This window comes from Equus asinus, chromosome 8, assembly GCF_041296235.1.
Source record: "Equus asinus isolate D_3611 breed Donkey chromosome 8, EquAss-T2T_v2, whole genome shotgun sequence".
NCBI classification, from domain to species: Eukaryota; Metazoa; Chordata; class Mammalia; order Perissodactyla; family Equidae; genus Equus; species Equus asinus.
In genome coordinates, this window is record NC_091797.1 from 84130048 (window position 1) to 84152525 (window position 22478).

General features: G+C 48.4%; 1 protein-coding gene across 1 annotated transcript in view; it reads left to right on the forward strand.

The window, feature by feature from the left end:
• The window catches only part of SRRM4 (serine/arginine repetitive matrix 4), a 147677-nt gene that overhangs the window by 93312 nt on the left and 31887 nt on the right, over positions 1–22478 (forward strand). Inside the window, exons 2-6 of the mRNA XM_014854568.3 lie at positions 10717–10863; positions 15089–15175; positions 17605–17676; positions 20406–20432; positions 22172–22222. Coding sequence (XP_014710054.3) covers positions 10717–10863; positions 15089–15175; positions 17605–17676; positions 20406–20432; positions 22172–22222 — 384 coding nt within the window. The remainder of the gene's footprint in view (positions 1–10716; positions 10864–15088; positions 15176–17604; positions 17677–20405; positions 20433–22171; positions 22223–22478) is intronic.

The window sequence follows — 22478 nt, forward strand, 5'->3', positions numbered from 1 at the left end:
CTCTGCTGTGTTGTTTTAAAACTAACGAGCCAGGACCTCAGGAGCTCGCCGCCTGCTCACCGCCTGCCATCGAGATTTGTGGCTTGTCTGTTCTGTCCTCTCTGCAAACGTCAGCTGCAGCTTACTCTCTGCTCGTTAGGAATTTTCTTTCAGACCTTAGCCTCGGGAAGGAGGGGCGTGTGTGTGTGTGTGTGTGTGTGTACACAAAGTCCTAACTGTGCCACCTTCTAGGACGCTTTCTGTCTAGGTCTAGTTCCAGCTGACAAGAGTCCAGTGGGTGACTGTGGGAGGACAGAGAGAGACAAATTCATCCTTGGGCTATTGAGAGAGAGAGAAGCCAGTCACTGCAGTGACTGTGAAAGGGCCAGTGAAGTAGCCACTCAGGGTGGTGGGGGGAGCCAAGGCCCCAGGGTAGGGAGGGGCTCCCGGGATACTCAAGGGCGCTCCAACCTCCCTGCCCTTCCCCTTCCCAGAATCCCTTGCCTCTGGCTGTCTGAGGGAAGAGGCTCAGAACCAGCAGTGCGTGAGTCCCCAGAGGCGAGCTTCAGCAAGGAAGGCTGGAGAACAATGTGACCTGTCCCCGGAAAGTGTGGCTGATCTTTAAAGTGCCACCATGTGCCAGAAACTGTCTAAGCGCTGGGCACACCTCATGTCGTTTCATCCTCACAGCAGCCCTGTGAGGGGCATACACTTGTGATTTCACTAGGTGGGGCAGGGCGAAGAGACTTGCCCAAGGTCGCCTGGCTGGCAAGTGGCCAGGCAGAGTCCATGTGATGAATTCAATCCCCATGCTCCACCAGCCCTCCCTGGACCAGGAACTCCGTCCCTCCGGGCAGCCTGTCTTGTTTCCTCCAGACACATGCACCCTCTCTCTACTCAGGTCATCTTTCTCGGGTCACTGTCACTCCTGTAGGAGAGTTTCTTATGTACGTGCCCCAGCTCTTCCTCTGGACTGTGAGCTCCTTGGGGGAAGGACTCACATCTGGATCATCTTGAAATGACCGTCCGTAGATGCTTAGCAGATGAGTGAATGAATGAGTAATGAATGAGTGATCACATGAACCGCTGAGGAATGGGTGGATGAATGAATGGGAGCAGTCAGACCCTAGGAGTATTTTAAGGCTGGGACACTTCTATTGGGCCACCTGGTTATGCCAAAATCCCACTGGGACAATGCCATCAGAGCTTACCTCCCTCTCCAGCTTCCCACCTCACTCTAGCCAGGTGCTCCGTCTTACTCCCCAGCAGATCCCATCTCCTGGCTTTAAATACCATCCAAATGCTAATGTCTCTCGAATGCATTTCCCCAGCGCCAATGTCTTCTCTGAATCTTGGTGTCATGGACCCAACTGCCTACCTGCCATCTCCACATGGAGGTCTAACGGGCATCTCAAAACTAACACGTCCAAAACTGAGCTCCAGGGCACCCTTCCAAAACCCCCTTCTCCACCTGCAGCCGTCCCTGGCTTGGTAATTGGCAGCTCCATCCTCTCGGTGGCTCAGACCAAAACCCTCGGAGTCACCCTTGACCCCTCCCTCCACACTCCATATCCAATCGATGAGCAAACCCTGTTGATTCCAACTTCACTATTTGTCCAGAATCCGAGTAGGGCAGTGATAACACGGATCCCGGCCACCATCTTCTCTCGTGTGGGTTGTTGCAATAATCTCCTCTCTGGTCTTCCTGCATTTATTCCAGCTCCCTTGCTATCTACACTCAGCAAGCTGCCAGAGAGATCCTTTAAAACCTGTTAGATTACCTCACTCCTCTGCTTAGAACCTTCCAATGGCTTCTCATCTCACTCAGAGAAAAAGTCAAGTTCTTGCAATAGCCACTAGACCACCCACGATCTTGTCCCTCATTACCTGTCTGACATCACCCCCTACTCTTTTCCCCCTTGCTCACACAGTTCTAGCCTCAGTGCATCTAGGATGTTCCCACCTCAGGGCCTTTGCACTGGCTGTGCCCTCTACCTGTTGTGTCCTTCTCCCAGGCATGCTCGAGGCTTACTCCTGCATCACCTTCGAGTCTTGCTCAAATGTTCCCTTCCCAGTGGGGCCTTCTCTGATCACCACATTTTAAATTGCAGCCCCCTTCCAGTAGCATTCCCAGGCTCCCTTATCCTACTCTATCTATTTTCTTTATGGCACTCATCGCCTTCCAAATCTGCATCTTCTCCACTTCATTATGGGTATTTTCTGCTCTCCTCCCAACTCTGCCCATCCCATGGTGGCGGGGATCTGTGTTATCCACTGGGTAGGGATTTTTTTTTGTCTTGTTCTCTGTTGTGTCTCCAGAGCCTAGAACATGGCTTATGCAAAGTAGGTGCCCAACAAACATTTGTTGAGTCAGTGACTGAATGAAGAAGTGAACGGTGCCTGGCAGCACTGCGGGGGACCACTCTTTGCTCCCTGAGCTCTTGAACCAAGGTTTCCTGTTAGGCTGAGGGCCTCTTCCCTGTTCTCAGCAGATCTTGCTTGGTGCCTCCTCCATCAGTGGCTGTTATGATGCCCCAAAGGGACTCACCAGCACAGTCCCTCCCATGGCAAGAAAATGGAGCCAGCAACTCACCCTCCCTGGAGAAATGTAAAGTGTGCCTGCAATTCTGGCCAAAGGTGCCCTGTGCTGGTGTGAGGGATGTTGTTCTTGCCCCTCCTCACACAGCTTGGGGGGATCAGGGCTTGTACCCAGGTCTGCAGGACTCCAGGACCTGTGCACTCTTCCAGCATCACCTAATTACCTTTCACAATCTGTTCAAGTGGAAAACCACGAAGTTTTATTTCAGGCAGTCCCAAGAATCAAATCCAGTCTGTTCTCAGCAGTTTGGCCCCTCATTAGGCCAATAGGCGATCAACAGGCCAGCCTGTGGAGGGAGAAATGTCTGGGTGGGTTTGGGGTTCATTGGAGGGCAGCCATGGATGTGTTTGCGATGAGAGTTCAAAACCCAGACAGGCTGGGGGGCCTGACCTGCGTGGCTGAGTTGGGTAAGAAATGCTGAGCTGATCTTTTCTCCGTATGGTTCTTTTGTCCTTTGACCTGAACTTGGGAACTGGACAATTTCGGATATCCAAGAGTGTTTACCCCACACACATCATGTTGACACACACACGCACCCTCAGCCCTGACAACTGAACTGAATCACTCTCCTCAGTGGCCTGAGCAGAGAGCATGCCAGAGGACTATGCCCGTCTGTGTGGGCCAGCCCTCCGGACTATAAAATCCACAATCTGGCTACTCAAAGTATGGTCCACGGAGCAGCAGCCTCACCCGGAAATGGTTAGAGACGCAGCAGCTCAGGCGCTAATCCAGACCTTCTGAACCAGCATCTGCATTCTAACAAGATCCCCAGGGGCTTCCCGGCACAGGAAGGTGTGAGAAGCACCCATCCACGTGGTCCTGAAGGATCCAGCCTCTGTCTACCTCCCCAGTCTCAGCTCCTGTTTTTTCCTGCTCCCAAACATTCATTGCAGCATTATTTACGATAGCCAAGACGTGGAAGCAATCTAAGTGTCCATCAATGGATGAATGGATAGACAAAATGTGAGATAGATATAGAAAGATGGATAGATAGATAGATAGATAGATAGAAAGGTAGGTAGATATGTGTGTGTGTCTGTAATGGAATACTATTCAGCCATAAGAAAGAAGGAAACCTTGCCATTTGCAACAGCATGGATGGACCTTGACGGCATTATGCTCAGGGAAATAAACTAGTCTCAACTCTTACCTCCCACCCTCCACCCCAACTATATCTTCCAACTTGCTGCCTCCTCTGCATTTACATGAAGTCCACTGCCGTGTCTCAGGGTCAGGCCTTTGTACATGCTACTCCACTCTCCTGACCAATTTCCATACATCTTTTAGGAATCTTTCCATGGCCACCTGCCCAGATAACCCAGGCTGGATTAGGGGCTCTCCCTATTGTTCCGTGGTCCTCTGAGCTTCTCTCCACCAGAGAAGTTACTCGACCGTATTGGGAGTCCCCTGTGGACGGATCAGTCTTCCCCTTCCAGGCTGGGGATGCTCTGAGGGCAGAGATGAGTCTTGGCTGCTTTTGGGTCCTTGAAATCTGATACTAAGTAGATGTTCAGTAAACAACTATTGAGTAAATGAATTAAATAATGTGGGAGATGCTAACCGCATAAGACTTCCTCTGATTTCTCGTTCCCTTCCGACTAAGACGAGCATTACTGCCCCCGCGTCCAAATGTTGTCTCTCACGGTGGCTCTCCGGAATCCCCAATCTTTCCCCGAAGCCGCTGTGCTTTTTCCAGCTGTGATCGCAAAGCTCAGAGAGCCGCAGCTCCCGCAGATTATCACCAACTGAGCTTAATTAACCTTGAAAAGGACGTGGTACTAAGACCTCAGGCCAGGATATTAACAGGGCCCAGATTGAAGTCCCTGGAGCCAAGGCACAAATTAGCCGAATCCATCTTGTCGATGGGCTGGGTCAGCCCATGATGAGCCTGGGGCTTTTTTGGACTCAGGAGCTCAGGATCTGGGCCTTAATTCTCTATTGAAACAGGCAGATTGTAGTTTTCTGGCCAGTGCAGGGACAAGGATGGATCATTCACTGCCCTGGGTGCAAGTGGAGAACAGAAAACTGAGGCACGAGCGCCTGGGGTGTAAAGCAAGTCCCTTTGCCTCTCCAGGTCTCAGTGTCTTCATCTGTGTAATGGGGTTAAGTTCACCAAACTGAGCACCTTACAGAGGGTTGTCAGCATCACTTGAGACCCTGGATTAGAAAGTGCTACACACACAGGAGGAGCAGTTAGTAGGATGGAGGCAGTAAGTGTCAGGGATGTCGTGAATCTAAGGACCAAGTGCCATTCCTCTTTGTGGAATATGAGATTCAGGCCAAACCTTGAGCTATGGCCCCTTCTCCAGACACATAAGGCAAGTCTCTGTCTTACAGAGAAATTACCAAGAGTCACCCTTTGCCCCCCATTTATTACTTCTTATATTTTCAAAGTGTTTTCCAGATTGCTTTCCTTTTTTCTCAGTTGATTCTTATAAACAGGCAGGGCAGCTGGTGTTCTTGCCACTTACTATCCCAGGCCTCAGTTTCTCCATCTGTACAGTGGGCTGACCATGCCTGCTCCTGAGTTTCTTTGGATGCTTAAATGAGACGATGCTTGAGAAGTGCCTAGCCAGGTGTCTGGCACAGAGTAGCTGCTTGATACACACCAGCTGTTGCTATGATCAAGTGATGTGGAAACAGCATCGGACTGGGGGTTGAGAGGCCACAGTTAAAGCCGTAGCTCTGTCACCACGTGGTCTTGGGCAAGTCCCCTTGCCTCTTGGGTGCCTGGGTTTCCCCATTCTGCATGGGTGGGCTGAGGCTGGGGTCCTTTTCACTCCCCTCCAACACTGTTTGTCTCTGATCCTCCAAACAGTGTTTAACTCAATCTAGGGCTTGGGACACCAGGATCTGCACCCAACCCCAGGGCCGAATGAGCACTTTGTTGGGAGTGGGGTGCTTTGATGTGGGAATCGGGGAAGCGGCCAGGGAGCCAGGCATCTTGGAGAGTTTTGCAGAAAGTTCAGCCCTGACTCTTATCAGAGGCTGGGAATCTGCTGGTTGCCATGACTACGGAGAGCAGCATCTAAGCTCCAGGTCTCTGATTAGCAGGAACGAGTGGGGAGGCCTTGAGGAATTCAGTACTCACGGCTCCCTCCCTCCCTCTGTGAAGTGGAGTGTGCCGGGCCCTTGACTTCACTGTTTTAGCCGTCCCCTGAAGATCTTGCCTTCTTTTAAGTATTTTTGTATGCAACACGGAAGGGCGGTGTGGTAAAAATGAGGCAGCTGCCGGTACCCTCAGCAAAGATGGAGCAGAGAATTTTTCTCAAATCCTTGCAGAGATGCAGAGCTGGAAGCAGGGAGGAAAGATGGGCGGGGCTGTGGAGGAGGGAGCGTGGCTGAAGTGCTGTGTGACCTCAGACTGGTCTTTCTCTCTGGACCTCTGCCCCTTTATGCGTAAAGAGAGGGTAAATCTGATCTGTGGTTCCTACATGAGATTGGTCATCCGAATTCATTTGTATATCCATCTACCCATTCATTCATTCATTCAACAAATATTTATTGGGCAAAAAGTTACACTATGCCAGGCACCATACCCCTGGGGATTCAGTGGTGAGAAAAGAGACTAGTGCCCACTCTCATGAAGCTTACGTTCTAGTCCAGAAGACAAACAGTTAGCAAATAAGCATAGAAAATGGTCATTTCGCATAGTAACAAGTGCTCTGCAGGAAGGCACAGGGGGCTCCTGTGATGGAGGCAGGTCAAGACAGGGGAAGGATTACATAAAGGGTCAGGGAGGGCTTTGCCGAGAAGGTGACATCTGAAAGAAAGGAAGGAGTTGGCCATGCAAAGAGCTGGAGGAACAGCATGCTGGGTGGAGGGAACAGAAGGAGCAAAGGTGCTGTTCCTTGTGGAAGAGCAAGGAGGCCATGTGGCTTGAGCAGAGTAAGGGACAGATAGAGGTAGGAGATGGGGTCTGGAGCAGGCAGAGGCCAGATCATACAGAGCCTTTTAGTCCTGGTAATCAGCTTGGGTTTTAGTCTTGATCCCATAGGACGTGGAATTGCCTAGAATGTGTCTTTAAGATTCAGATTCTCCCATTCCACCCCTTTGAGACTCCAACTTATTACAGGTAGGATGGGACCTAGGAATCTGTATTTTTAAAAACTTCTTGGAGTCCTCTGATAGTGTGCCAGGTTTGTGACACCCGGGATTATGTGCTTTCTGAGTCTTTTTCAGTTTTGAGAAAGCTGAGAAGCAAAGTGTTAGAACATATTGAAAAAAAAGATCTTAAATGTCATATTGGAGAGGATTCCTTTCTTCCTTCCCTCACCACTCTCTGTCTGCCTGGTAGAATTAATTATGTCTTTGTTTGTTTTATGATCACGGGTGGGGTACCCAACACCTGGAAAGTGAAGCCAGTGTCACTGGAGAAAAGAACAGCCTACCTCATCAGAGAGCGCCAAGTTAGAAGTTGGAGCAGCTCCATTACACCTCTCCTCATCCAGCCACTGTCAGGATCCCCCATCCCTGATTCTGAACCCGGCTGCTGGCAGTGATGGCTCAGGCACTGTCCTCACCTTGTCCCCAGTGCCTGGCAGTAGCACCCACCAGCTTTCCCTGCAGTGCAGACTAACCCATGCCTCTTCTCTCTCCACTGGCACGAGTCACTGAGACCTTCCACCCAGTGCCAGCACTATCTGTCACGTATTTATTTGCTGCCAGATTCCTCACATCAGCTCTCCGTTTTTTCCTATCATGGAGGTGCCTCAGGTACAGATTTGTCTTGATTCCCTATAATGCCCAGAGAGCCCCAAATTCCATTCTTATGTGAGTCCAACTCAAGGCTCTGCTGGGCAATACGCATACGTTGATAAGCGCACTGATCACTTTTCTAAGAGAAATACTGAGTAGGATAGAAAAGCACTGACCGAGCCATCTGAGTAGACTGAGGCATTGGCTGGGTTATTTCCACCAAGCGTAACCGGAAGGGATTAGTTCAAAGCATCTCAGACGCCCTTTCTGACTGTTTGAAATAAATGAATGTTCTCTTTATCCAACGCATGTGCTCTTTCATTTATTCGTTGGACAAATGTTCTAAGTGTTTAGCAAGCAGCAGGCTCTGGAACAGTAAGACATGGCGCTAGACTGGAGCCCATAGTCTCGTGTGAGAGCAGACAACGGAAAGGCAGCAACAACCCATATCAGTGAGAGCTGCAGTGAGGTCAGCAAAGGGACTAACATATCCTAGAAAAGGGGTTAGAGCTCCCCGAAGCCTGCTCCCTACAACACAGTTTCCACCTCCTCCATGGTGACTCCATCCTGCCCACTGCTCAGGCTCAAAACCTTGCAGTTGACCTTGACCCCTCCCCTTCTCTTATTCTCTTGCTTCCCACATTTCACCAGCAGCAAAGGATGCTAGTTCTTCTCTCATAATATATCAGAATCTGGCCTCATCTCATCACCTCCACAGCTGCCATCCTGATAGGAGCGTGGACTATTTCAATCACCTCCCAGTCTCTGTCATTCCCTCCCGTCCTTCTAGTGTCCTCAGCCAGTGGAGTGGCCCCTCTAAATGTAAGCCAGACCATATCCCTCCTCTGTTCCAAAGGCTTCCTGTCTCAGCCACAGAGGACCAAAGGTCTTCTCATGACCTACAAAGACAGGATCTCTGATCTCCTCTCTTATCACCCCAGCTCTTGCTGGCTGCTCCTTGTATGTGCCAAGATCTTTGAACTTGCTGTTCCCTCCACCTGGAGCACATTTCCTATTCCCCACAGATACTTGTGTAGAAGTTATACATTACTAGGCAAAAAGTTACCCAAAATCTTTTTGGTTTAAAACAACAATAAATAGTTATCATTGTCTTGCAGTTTCCGTGAGTCAGGAATTCGATTGGGTTTGAGATTGTGGTTAGATGTCAGCCAAGGCTGCAGTCTCAGTTGCAGGCTTGACTGGGGCTGGAGGATCCACTCCCAAGGTGGTGCTCTCACATGGCTGGTTGGTGCTGGCTGTTGGCGGGAGGCCTTGGTTCTTCTTCACATGGGCCTCTCCATAGGGCTGCTGGAGGGTCCTCACGATGTGATGGCCAACTTCCCTCAGAGTCATCAGCCCAAGAGGGAGAGGGAGAAGCTGCCTTCATGACCTCGTCTTGGAAGTCACACATGATCTCTTCTACTACATTCTATTTATTAAAAAGTGAGTCACTAAGCCCATCCAATATTCAACGGGAGGGAAATTAGGCCCCTTCTGTTGATGGCAGGAGTGTTAAAGAGTCTGTGAGCACATTTTAAAACCACCACAAACTGCAAGGTTAGTCCCTGGTCCTTCAAGTCTCTACTCCCCTGTTACTTCCTGAGAAAGGCCTTCACGGGTTCTCTGTACAAAATAGCAGTCATCCCCTCCCATCTCCTAGCCCCATTACACTGATCTAGTCTCTCCGTAATTTATTACCATCCGAGAAGCCGTGTTATTACCTGCTTATGTGTTTATTGCCTGCTCCCCCGTCTAGCATGTAAAGTCTATGATCACAGGGGACACCAGTCTTGTTCACTGCATCCCCACACTTAGAACCGGCCTGGAGACACTGCAGGCCCTCAGGGAATTGGAGTTAGTGAATGCGGGTTAGCCCAGGCCAGGATAAGTATGGGAAGAGGCAAGCTTTGCTGGAAACTGGGCTTAAACTGAGCTTCTTTGAGTTTTCTAAGAAGAGCCAGGACAGCATTCTGTATGGATGGATGGAGCAACGACGTGGAAATGGAGCCTTCACAATAGGAGAAGTGGAGCAGGGGGGTGTCAGGAAAACTGAAGCTGAATAGGATGGTGGCGGGGGGTAGTTCTGGAAGCATGGAGCCAGTGGTGAGGGGGGCTGGGCAGCCCTGACTAGAATCTCCGTCCCTCCTGGGCTTGCAGTATCTCCCAGCTCTGCTTCTAAAGATGCACCGATAAGCTGCTGACAAAGACGGATGTGTTTTGCTGCCCTTCCCTCAATATTGACTGGGCTGGGCCTGCTCTGCTGACAGCCCTAAGGAGCAGAGGGCTTATCAGATGCATTCATCCCGAGTCATAAAACCAATCTTGATGCACTGGCTGCAGGAGCTTGGTGATGAGAAACGCTGATGCCTTTGATCAATGCTTGACCTGGGATCTGCAGGCAGGGTGAGTGGGGAGGGGAATTTGCTGGTTGGTGCCAGATTCACCTGTATCTCTCAAATTCCTGACTCCTCCGGGTTAGGAGCCAGGAGATTTGAGTGACAGTCTCTTCAAAGACTGAGTAACTAGGCACCTTCCGTTCCCTCTCTGGGACTCAGAGAAGGAGGTGAGACTCAGGTAATTTCCTGGAGGTGTCTGGAGCTCATCTCAGAGGCAGAGAAGGGAACTTCAGGCCTTCATGGGAACTGCTGTCCCAAGTAGGTGGCCTCATACCTGCTAAGGACACCACATTGGAGGTTCGGGTCACAAGGACGTAAAGGGAAAGAGAACTGACACTTTTTAGACTGTTCTCTTTGCTTATATTATCTCGTTTTATCTTCACAACTCAGCAATATATGGACTGATATTACTCCCTATTTTATCACTGAAGAAACTATAACTCAGAGAGGTTGAGTGACTGGCCCAGGTCCTCTAGCTACTAAATGGTGCAGATAGTGTTTGAATTCAGGGGTCTCTCTTTCATATACAGATAAGGCAGAGAAATGGGATAGAGATGGCGAAGGGGGGTTGGAACTAATCCTGTCATGCCTTGGCCTCCAATTACATCTTGAGGAAGGAAGTGAAATGCTGGTTTCCAGCCTCTCCCTGTGTTTCGTCAGGTTAGGCTAGGCTATGCTGCAGTAACAAACACACCCCTCGATCTCAGCAGCTTGACCTAACTAAGGTTTATTTCTATCATGCAAAGTCTCATGTGGTTCAGGCATCTCTTCTCCATCACTGAGCTCCACCTTTCAGAATATGTGGCCTCCAAAGTCACTGCCACAGAGGAAGAGAGAGCTGGAGAAGGCACACAGATCTTATTGCCTTGAACTGGAAATGACATATGTTACTCCCACTCAGAGACTAGTGGCCAAAGATAAGTTCATGTCACCAACCTAACTGCAAGCAAAGTTGGGAAATATTAGGACCTCTATTAATATTTGATGAACATTAACAGTCTCTCAGATCCTAACACTTTTGCCTCCTTATTTCTTCCCCTGTAGGACAGAACCTCAGAGCAGCCCCATGGTCCCTGCTCAGGATGGACCCTCGGAAAAGCTGAGCCAGCAACTGGCCACTGAGGCCTTGGGCACCAACAGCTGGGAGAGAGACAAGGCCTGCCGGGAGCTCAGTCCTGCCAGAGCACGCAGGTGAGATGCTCCCCGACTCCTCCTCAGTCCAATGGGGAAGGTCAAGTGGAGGATGCAGAAATGAAGTTCATCTCTCTGGCCACTCCTCCCCTCTCTCTTTTGCAGGTTCCTCTTTCAAACCCTAAAATTAAATCAAAAGTCAGCAAATTTTTCTGTGGAGGACCAGACAGCAAATATTTTAGGCTGTGGGCCAGATGGTCTCTACCTCGACTACTAGCTCTGCCGTTGTAGCGCAAAAGCAGCCATAGGCAATGTGGAAACAGACAGGCACAGCTGTGTGCCAATAAAACTTTATTTATAAAAACAGGAGACAGGCTAGATTTTGCCTGTGGGCCACAGTTTGTTGGCCCTGCCTTAAATGGTAGAGTTAGTTCTTCTCCATTTTAATGACTCTATGAGCCGTGACTCCCAAATTGTGATTTCAGCCCAGATCTGCCTCCTGAGTTTCAGATCTTTGTGTTTCCTGCTTAATTCAGTTATTCAAACAGGATTCCTTGAGCACCTACCACATGACAGGCATTGTGCTGGCGTCTGAGGATACAGCACTTTACTGAGGCTCAGAGAGGTAAAGTGGTTTCCCGAAATATGGCAACCAGTAAGCGGCAGAGTGAGGGTTGGAACTCTGGTCTCTCTGATCTTAAATCCTAGACTTACACCCATCACATCATACTGTTGATGCTAATGAAAAGGCCAATCCAGCCCCTGCCTCCTATTTATAAATTTTGTGCTATATACAGCCAGCCAGTTGAAAGCCTTAGTTCTATTTCTCAAATTAACCCGCACTCTCTCACTGCCCTGGGCCTGTATCTACCCCCCCAATGACAGATGGAAAATGGATCAAGTGTTTTTGTCAGCAAGACTCCCCAGATACAAGCCCTGCCTCCTTATGTTGAATCGGAGTGTCAAAGCCGTTTTACAGATGCAGAAACTGAGGTCCACTGGTGGTAGGGCAGAGATTAGCCTGAGGCCCCTGCTCTGGTCCAGACTCTCTCCTTATGGCCTAGAGTCCTTGGTTTACTGAGGTAGACTTTCTAAGCCCTACTGGGCGCTCATCTGAGAATTAGACAGAAGCTATGAGTAGTTGGGAAGCCAGAGTAGCTTTCATGGATGAAGTCCGCCCTTCCCTCCAGGCCGCCCTCTCAACTATGGGTTTTAGTTAGGCTATGATTCCAGTGACGGAGAAACAGTTAAATCCTGTCTGCTTGGAGAAGCGAACTTCAACATCAGATCTGCAGAATCATCTTCAGGAAACAGGAAAAAATTGTTTCCATAAGATGCTGAGGGAGATGGAGAGAGAATGAGGAGGAGGAGAATTTCCTTATTCTCAAAACATCGTCTCCCCGATGGCCGAAGGGGAGTAAATGTGTCATGGAGACTTGTGTTCAAACCTGGACACTACCACTTGCTAACCGGGCGACTATGGGCAAGTTCGTTTTCCTCCCTGGGCCTCAGTTTTCACATCTCTAAAATGGGAATATTGAGATCTAATTCCCGAGGTCGGATGAGGATTAAATCAGATCAGGCGTGTACAGATCCCGACAGTGAGTGTGGAATACAAGAGGTGCTTAAAATGTTAGTTAGAGTCTCATGGAGCCTGAAGAGAAGGTTCTCTTCAGAGAAGGGCAGGACAATCTGGAAAGTGATGCCGTGTTATCAACTCGATTGTGAGTGTGTGGGCCTCTCACTCCCTTCTCCTATCTGTGACCCACTCTCTGACATGATAACAACCACAATAGTGAGGATGATGCTAATTATAAAGTCATAACAATTTTAATACTAGAAGTTCATTTACTGTGAACTCACTCTGTGCCGGACCAGGACACATTACCTGAGCGAGCTCCTTTATTCCTCACAGCGATCTTACGAGACAGGCATCATGTTTTATTCCCATCTTACAGAGGATGAAAATGATACTCAGGGAGGTCGCTGAGCTAGGAATAGAGCAGGAAGTTAAACCCAGGTGTGTCCATTTCTCGAGCCAGCATTCTTTATGGCTGCGTAATTCCCCCCTGTGCGTTTGACTGCCGTGTTCTGAAGCATCGTAAATATAACCACTGCATTCTTACCCACCGCGTATCTCACTGCTGCTTATGTAACTGGGGTGTCCTTAACCACTATTCTGGCCCTTCCAGCCCCGGTGAGGGCACACCTAGGAGAACGGGGGCAGGGGAAAGAAAGGGCTAGAAGAAATGCAGACCTACCTTGGTAAAAACATTTAGGATTTGTGGAGGGGGTTGATTATCCTCCTCTCACAGTCCTCAGTCCTATCCAAATTCAAGTGCTGTCTTGATTTGACCCCACCGCTTAAATCTGAATCTAGGACAGTGGTTCTCAAACCTTGCTCCCCTGGCACCCTGGGGTTCCAGAAGTTAGAGTAATTGACCGAAATAATGACATCTTTCTCTGTTTTATAAGACACACTTTTAAAGATTTTATTTTTTCCTTTTTCTCCCCAAAGCCCCCCGGGACATAGTTGTGTATTCTTCGTTGTGGGTTCCTCTAGTTGTGGCATGTGGGATGCTGCCTCAGCGTGGTCTGACGAGCAGTGCCATGTCCGCGCCCAGGATTTGAACCAACGAAACACTGGGCCGCCTGCAGCGGAGCGCGTGAACTTAACCACTCGGCCACGGGGCCAGCCCCTATAAGACACACTTTTAAAAGGGTTTTTTTTTTTTCCCCTTAAGTATTTCTCCCTTAAATATTTTTGGGGTTTTTTTTTTTTCCCTCAAATTCCTGGCAGCTGTTACACTGAGAAGTGTTTATAGGAACCAAGATGATTTAACAAGCGACTAAATTCTTTCATCCATTCATCCCTCGTTTGGTCCCTTGACAAATATTTATTAGGCTCTTACTGTGTGTCAAGCACTTGTTAAAGGAAAAATTTGGAAGTGACCCACCATGTTTAAACAAGCAGGCCGTTTGTATCCCGGCTATGTGTGCCAGGCTTTATGCTTTATAACGTGTATGCATAGTTAAGTAGCTGGATACTCAACCCCTATGATATTTATTTTTAACCTATTAAAAGTGGCGCTTGAAAGTGTTATAGATGTAGCTGTAAGATTTTATGTATTGGAGATGCAGAGCGATTAACATATATTCTAATCACTTTATCATTTTTTCTACTGAGCCGTCCAGAATCTTAGAATGGGAGGAAACAGAGCAGCATTTTACGATGTTCTGTAAAGAGTTGAGTAATTTCCAAAAGATCAGCCACACAGATGAGTTTGAGAAGGTATCTGGTTTTGTGCAAAAGCTTTTACGGTAGGATTCACACAAGCCTTGATTCAAATCCCAGACCGGATGCTTTCCTAGGCTGTGCGGAACAGGCAAGCCAATTTGACCCGCTGAGCCTGATTTTCTTCACCTGTAAAATGAGACCATAAAAATCATACCACTCTCAAAGTGGTTTTGTGAGCATCAAAGTATATAAAACACTCGGCACATAATAAGTGAATAAATGGTATCATGTTGTTACTAATAATGACAATAATACCATTATTAATACTATATTTTCCCAGTGAGGATCAACTGGGTTGGCATGTTTCAATTCACAAGCAGTTTTGCATCCCAAACCGTCTCCTTTTGCCATGGGATACTGTTTTAAAAACATCCCTGGAGCCTGCCCCAATTATAAAAGGAGATAACTTGGTTTCATTTAACTCTACCCCGAGCGTTTGAATTTAATTGAACAGGAAATAATTATTCCTGAAGAGCCAAGGTTTTGGAGGTTCTGTGAGGCAATATAAGATATGTGTCTCATTGCATTAGATCTCGGCAAATATGCTTTTAATAATCAGCTGCTCCTTATCATCTCTTCTGCCTCCTATTCAATTTCCAGCAGGAACTATAGACACGATGCGTTGTGGAGGGAGGGGGCTGACCTGCCGATTAATTATTTAAAAAGTGATGTATTTACCAAGGTGAGCCATTTGCAAATTCAATAATAAATCTATTAAGGAGCAGTTAACCTCTATAACTCTGTTTTAAATAATCAATTGGTGTTTGGATAACGTGCAGCGTCTGTCTCATTAGGTTGGCATTAACTCCTTATTTGAGGCACTTAATCTGAAGTGTGACCGAATCAGCCAGGAGGTGATAATTAGGTATTTGCTTCGGGCCCTTCATCCTCCAAGGAACTGGGTCCTCCTTCCCCAGCTGCAACGGCCCTGGGTGGGGGCTTGGGGAACCCTGGGTCCCCTAATGCTGACTCTGTGCTTCCCAACAGTGCCTCCCGAGTCAAAGACTTGACACCACTGCCTTCCTCCAGGGGAAAGAAGAAAAAGAAGAAATCCACCCGGAAGAAGAGAAGGAGGTGAGGGCCCTAAAGGGAGATGAAACCTTGAAGACGGGGGAAGGGACAAAATAGTCAATAGACAAAAATAGGAGTAATATTACAAAATAGGAGTAATACGGGTTTCAGAGTCAAACAGCAACTCCTCTTGGCTTCCGATCCCCTCTCTGCCTCTTAACTCGCTGTGTGATCTTGGGCAAGTCACTTCACCTCTCTGTGTCTGTTTCCACTTATATAAAACGGTGATAAAACCTACCTCTTGGGGTTTCGTGAGAATTAGATGAGAAAATGGATGTGCCAGCAGCTGTCACAGTGTCTGGCATGTAGTAAATGACCGATTAATCAGAAGCATAGTCATGACCATGAATACTGATTTTTTTTTTGAGAACTTACTCTGTGTGGTTGGCTGTGCTAAGTACTGTGAGCGCCATGACCTTTTTTACCCTTGACCACAATCTACCAGACGAGCATTATTATCTCCATTTTATTTTTATTTTTAAAAAATTTTCTCCAATTTTATTGAGATACAATTAACATGTAACTGCATTCATTTAAGGTATACAAACAATGGTTTGTTATATGTATACTGTACTTAACACCCATCACCTCACATAGTTACCATTTTTATTTCTTGTGATGAGAACTTTTAAGATTTAATCTCTTAGCAACTTTCAAACGTATACTACAGTATTGTTAATTATAGTCACCTTGCTGTATATTATGTGCCCAGGACTTATAACTATTATCCCCATTTTAAAGATGAGAAAAGACAAGGCAAAGAGAAGGGGTGACAGAACCTACAGGGACTTGATCCCAGGCTCCCCAGCTGGTTCCACCACTCCCACCTCGCAAGTTGAACGCCAAGAATAATGACCTTTATATTTTTTGCTAGCTATTGGCTCTTTTGTACCCTACAATTTTTTTTCTATGTACAATCCCTTTAAATTTTTTTTTATTTAAAAAGATTTCCAGATTTTCTTCTTGCTGCCACTTACTAGATTAAAAGCATGTCCAGTGGTCCAGACCCAGAGGGATGGGCAGAGACCTCAGGGGCGGGTTGAAAATCATACGGAACCTCGGAGGCAGTGTTCGAAGGAGCCTGCAGGGGGCAGCAGAGAGCAGCGTCTGGCTGACTCGGGCCCCAGCTGCCTGATTTCCTCTGCACCCCGTTAGCCCTTCGCCGAGTCCTAAGGGGAGGGGCCCAAAGTGGACCCAGGGGGGAATGTGAATGAAGACCCTCAGTGTAGGGGGAGGAGTGGAAGGGGACAAGTGGCTTGAGCTTCCTGATTTTAGGGCTGGGCAGGAGAACACTTCAAATAAGGAAAAAGCAGACATCAGTCTTCACTATTTCCTTCATTCAATAAATGTCCACTGAGCACGTGCTTGGGGACAGCACTGTGATTTCCTAAGAGTCAACCCTTATCTTCCCCTGCAGACATGTTTTATTTGACCTGTAAAGTGTTTTTTGTCTTTTTAATCGGTGACCGACATTTAAAAACCAGGAGATTTCGTATGAAAAGATGTTTTTCTGGCAATCTCTATTGAAAAGGCAGGTGTCCTGGAAGCCTGGGTTTGCATTCCCACGCAGGACCCTAGGCTGATCTGAGGAGGAGCCGTGCTGTCTGTCAGGCGCTCTCTGGTTCACCACAGTCCCCACCACTCCCTATTGTCCCACACCCAGTCTGCTTCGTGCATTCGTGCTATCTGAGAGGCCCCTGTTGGTACCGAGTTTGCAACTCCTAGTCTGTTTCAACCTTGGTATGTTGTCAGTGGGGGAATAAGAAACGTAGAATGAGCAGGACATGCCCAAGGCGCCCTCCTCAGTTGGTGGGTGAGTCAAGATTAGAACTCAGGTCACCTGAGCCTCGGTTACAGTCATGGTCCTAGGGTGGCTCTGTTTCTCAGGTCACCCCTGACAGCACCAGCCATGCTGACCACAGCCTGGCGAGATCTCCTCCAGGGGCTCCATCTTATCAGGGAGACAACAGGGTGGGGCAGAAGAGAGGCCTAAAGTATATGAGAGGAGGGGCCCAGCTTGGAGGAGAACAGCAGAAAAAAGGAAATGTTTATGGCCTGACTGTGAGGGGACAGAGTGATTGACAGCAAGGCCTTTGGGGTCAGAGAGGCTTCAGTTTTAATCAGCTCCTCCATCTCCTAGCTGTGTGTCTTTGGGCAAGCCACTTGACCTCTCTGAACCTCACTTTCTTTGTCTGAAAAAGGAAGATAGCAATTGTACTTCCCTAAGAAGTGTGTGGAAGGACTAAGCGAGATAACGTATGTAAAACACACGATAACGTTGAAAACACATGCAAGCTAATAGTAATGCTGACATTATCCTTGATGTGTGTTACGGGAAGAGCTGGGACTGTGTATGAGGCTGGGGAAGGGTCTGTGAAACCAGCCGTGGCCTTTAAGAGCCTCCCTCTGAGGGTGTCTCCCTCCCCTGGCAGGTCCGCATCATACAGCCCATCGCCTGTCAAGAAAAAGAAGAAGAAAAGTTCCAAGAAACATAAGCGACACAGGTATGGTCCTTCCTCCCCTGTGAGCAGGGACGCCCAGGTGGGGTGGGGTTGGGGTGAGAGTGGATGGCACCTAAAAGTCATTGGAAGCTTATCATTTCATTTATGTTAAATAATCATCTATGTATTGTTATTTATTTGTCTCTTTATAACTTGGGACCCCGGTCGCAAGGACCAGCGCCCCCTAAAGCTGACTCAGGCCAGAAGGGGGATTTGCTTACAAGGAGACAGGCATGTCTTAGAGCCCAGGCAGGCCTCAGAAAGGAGCTGGCACCAGGGAGTAGAGAGCTGGGAGCACCCACGCGGGACACACAGTCCCCGAGTCCACGTGGCGAGATGGGTGCACCCTGTCCCCATGTCTCCACTTTGCGGGTTCAGCCACAAAAAGTCACTGACTCTTTCTGCCTTGTTCCTTATCCCAGTTCCCAAGGAAAGGGCTCTCTGGTTGGTCCAACTGTGTCCTGGCGGGGGGTGGGATCATGGAAAACACAGCCGCTGGGATTGTCCACCCTTGTGGACAGTCATTAAGGGGCATTATGAACTGTTGACATGTTCCAAAAGATGTCCACTATGCACACACGCACACACTCTCACACTGCTACTCACACACATGTGTATGTTTATGGGGAAAAAAAAGACCGGAAGGATATCCACCTGAAGACGCAAATCTGTGGCTCATGGGCCAAGCCATTATTTCATAAGCGGAAGATTTTGCAATACAAAAATCCAGTTTTCCAGGTCCTCTATAACATCAGAAGCTCCATCTTCATTGGACCAGTTTCCCACAGGTGACCCTCAGCTGAAGCTGAGGAGTGGCTGTGCATTTAGACAGAGCAGGGATGCTCCAGTTTGCCGCAGGCCTCAGTTAACCTGCTCCCCGCATTTGTACACGTTTGCAAAGCCTGCCTGGCCCTGGGGCCCGGAGTTAGAAGCCCCCTGTGTAAGTTATTTGCTGTGGTGGGCTGTGGATGACAGGGACAGAGCGGTTTATATTTTATTCTTGCTTATCTGTATCTTCCATTTTCCTACGTCAATGGTGGATTACTTGTGCAATTAACTACATCAGCACAGAAGGTAAGAGGTCATTTGGGTTTTCCCCTGCATCTCAGCCCTGCTTCAAAGTTGCCTCAACGTGGACGTTTCCCAATCCAGGGGTGCGATCAAATCTCAGCTCTTGTTGCCAGAATGGTCTCAACTCAGTGTGGTGTCACCAATCACGTCCGCCATCTTCCCAAACATTCCAGTTGATGTTGAGTTCATGCTGAAAGCAAGACGTGGGCAAACCAATTAGTGCCATGTTGATTTGGTGTCAGAAACTTTCCCCAGCATGGCGTTCTTTGTGGGAACTCCATGACCTGCCCATGACTATAGACTACCATCTTGTCACCTTCCGACGCTGAACAATTTGTCCCAGTTTAGGGGTTGGCTGGGGAAGGGGGAAGCATTTTTCTAAATCTGGATCTTGGAAGCGAAGTCGCTTCTCACTCAGGGGTTTCTTCTCATGAGAAAGAGACTGCGCCCGAAGGTTAGAAACAGGCTTTTTCCGCTGGCTACCGTTGGCCCAAGGGTTAGAGGGAGGGAGGATCATAAAGAAGTTGATCAGGAGGGGAAATAATATTGCTGATCCTTCCCGAACCCTCCCCACTGAGCACCACCCCACTTCTGGTCCAGCTTCTTGAAATGTCTGGTTAATGGTGGTTGACTTTTTAAGATGTAGGAGCTAGGGCTAAGGGATGCTTTGAGATTATTATTTTTTTTTTCTCCTCTCAAATAAACCTTCAGAGTTAAAAAAGAAAAAAATTCCCATTTTTCACATCTGTTTATTGAATATCCATTTTGTGCCATGAATGAGGATTCTGGGCCCCGGGAACAGAACAGTGACCAAAACCCAGCTCCTGCCCTCAAGTTGCTCCCATTCTAGTGGGGAAAATGGATAATCGTATTATGCAGAGCTCTGTCCTATAATCAGGCTAAGCTCAGAAGCTCACCAGGGCTTGTGGGAGCAGAGGGAAGGCACCCAGCCCACCTGAGGGGACCGGAAAATGCTACGAGGAGCAGATGACATCTGAGTCGAGCTCTGAAGAATGAGTAGGAGTAGGTGAAGCTGTGTGACCCTGGGCAACTTAACTGACTTCTCTGAGCATCAGTGTCTTGGTAAAATGGTTGTTAGTAGTATTCCACATGGTTTGGGGGAAGATTGAATGAGATTGTGTGAGATGCTTAGCACAGAGACTGGCACACAGTAGGAGGTCCACTTATGGAAGCTGGTTTTCCCTTGTGATGAAAATGATGACAGTGATGATGATGATGATGATGATGAATCCACAACTAGGGAGAGGAAAGATGAGAGGAGACTTAGAGGAGGGAAGGAGGTGGAGGACTCTTTCTTATCTCCCCCTCCACCTGGGACACACTTACTGACAACTCTGAGTGAGGGTTGAAGCATTGGTTACCTTTGACCTGGAAGTTCAAAATACATCTCCCGTATGATCTTCACAGTCTTTGAAATCTAAGAGAGGAGGAGGATTGCCTGTGTGTCCCAGCCCCCGTGTAGCATGCTCACAGATGCACTGACACATTCATCCCAGGAAAGAAAACCTCAAACTCACCCATATTTATTTTCTTCCCTCCCTCCCTTGGTTTCTTTCTTCCTTCCTCCCTTCTCTCCTTCCCTCCCGCCCTCTTTTCTTCCCTTCCTCCCTGTCTCTCTTCCTTTTATTTCCTTGAATCAGGTCATTCTCCAAGAAGAGAAGGCACAGGTAAGAACCTTGTTGCCTCTGGCCGCTCGCTTCAGCTTTCTGCTTTTAAGCAGCTTCTAGAGTCAGCGCTCTGTCTCCATCTCTGTGTTCTTGGGCACATCCCCTTCATTTCCCTGGGCCTCCGTTTCCTCCAAAATGATGGCCTTGAGCTGGTTTCCCTGAAAGTTCCAAGCCAGCTTTCTACTGCCATCAGGCCGGATGGTTGCTCCTGGACCAGCCCCTACCGATGCCCCTCCCTGGAAAGTCTCCCCACTCTTACCAGGGTCTGTTTTAGCGTGGGTTGAAATCTTGGGTGGGGGGCATGTAGAGAAACATCAGCCCCAGCCACCCCACCAAAGCCTCCCCAGACCCTAGCCAAGGGATGGAGGCCAAGTCCTACTGTACACTGGGTGAGCTGTCATCTACGGGGTACTCACTATAAACTGGGATCCTGCCCTGAGCTCTTTCCATGTGTGTGAGTTTAATCTCCATTAATGCCCATCACACCCCTTTGCAGTGGGTATGTTTATTATTCCCATTTTACAGGGGAAGAAACTGAGGCTCAGACAGGCATGTCCTCAGACACACAGTCAGAAGGTGGCAGAGCCAAAACTCAAACCCATATCCACCAGACAGAGGATCAGGACACCCTGCGGTGGCCTCTTAAATAACAATAACAGTAGAGTAGCTGGCAGAGTGCAAGGCCCTTTCACTCACTCAGTTAACAAGCGGACATTGATTACCGACATCATCTGTCTTCTCAGCCCAACAGCCTGAACAATGGCCCCGTTTCACAGCCGAGGAACCCGGGTCTTGGAGAGACAGGTTACTTACCAGATGTCACACAGCAGCTAAGCCGCAGAGCCAGACATAAACTGGGATCTTTCAGTGACGTTCTGGGCTCTTCCACAGCCCAGGCTGAGTCTCAAACATGGGGATAGATCCCGCAGCTGGATGAAATTGGATGAAATCAATTTCCCCTTCCCACCACCTAGGCCAGCGATGGGTTCTTGGTGACCCTCTGAAGCCAGTCGGGCTTGAACTGCCAAATAGCATTCGCCCTCTGAGGCCTCTATTTCATTCCATAGGACCCCAAGTCATCGTTGTCCATTTGACCCACACCCCAGCCCTCTGACTTAAAAAAAAAAAAAAAACAAACAGAGACTTGAATATTCATGAGCAGAACATTTCAGAATCTGCCAAGCTTTGTGAGGCTTCAGAACATCTCCCTGGATATTCCATTCTCTTCTCTCAGAAATGGATGGAACAGCAGCCAAGAGCATGGGCTCTGGGACGCAGGGTCTGGGGCCACGTCCCACCTCATCTGTGTGATCCCGGGCAAGTTTTTAGCTCCTCTGAGGCTCAGTTTCCACATCCACAAGTGTACTTCTAGGCTGCAGGAAGAATCAAATGAGATTGCCGACAAAAAACATTTAACAGAGTGCACACCCTATAACAGAGCCTTGAGCAATGGTGGATATTATTATCGTTACCTTTATAACGACTGTTATTATTACCTATAAAGCTGCCCTTGGCATGCTGCACACCCCGTGCTCAGTCTCCGTGTGGGGTCGCTGTCTCTCGCTGAGCCTGCTGGGTGGAAAAGGTGGCAGCGACTGCTCTGGTGTTGGAAATGATCAGTGTCTGTTCCAAAGTTGCCTGCATCTAGTGGCCACTGTGTGTTAAGCATTTTAACTCCTTTATTTTTATCTTTAACTGGAATTCTGCATCTTTCAATTAATTGGCCATTTCTCGTTTAGCTCCTCTAGCCCAAAAAGCAAAAGACGGGAAGAGAAGAGGCACAAAAAACAGTAAGTGGATTCCACCTGGACCATTCTCTCCAGGTTGGGGAGGTGGAAGAGCTGGCCTTGTAATAGTCAGCATCAGAGATGCCAATAATCAGGGGAAGGGAGAGGGGGGGTGGGTGCAGGGAGAGGGACGAAGGAAGGGAAAGACAGAACTGAGTGTGGACTTGCACCTGTGGTCTTGGGTACACATGAGTGTGCAAGGTTGTGTATACGCTGTGCATATGTGTGTGTTTGTGTGTGCGTGAAAGTGAGTGGTGTG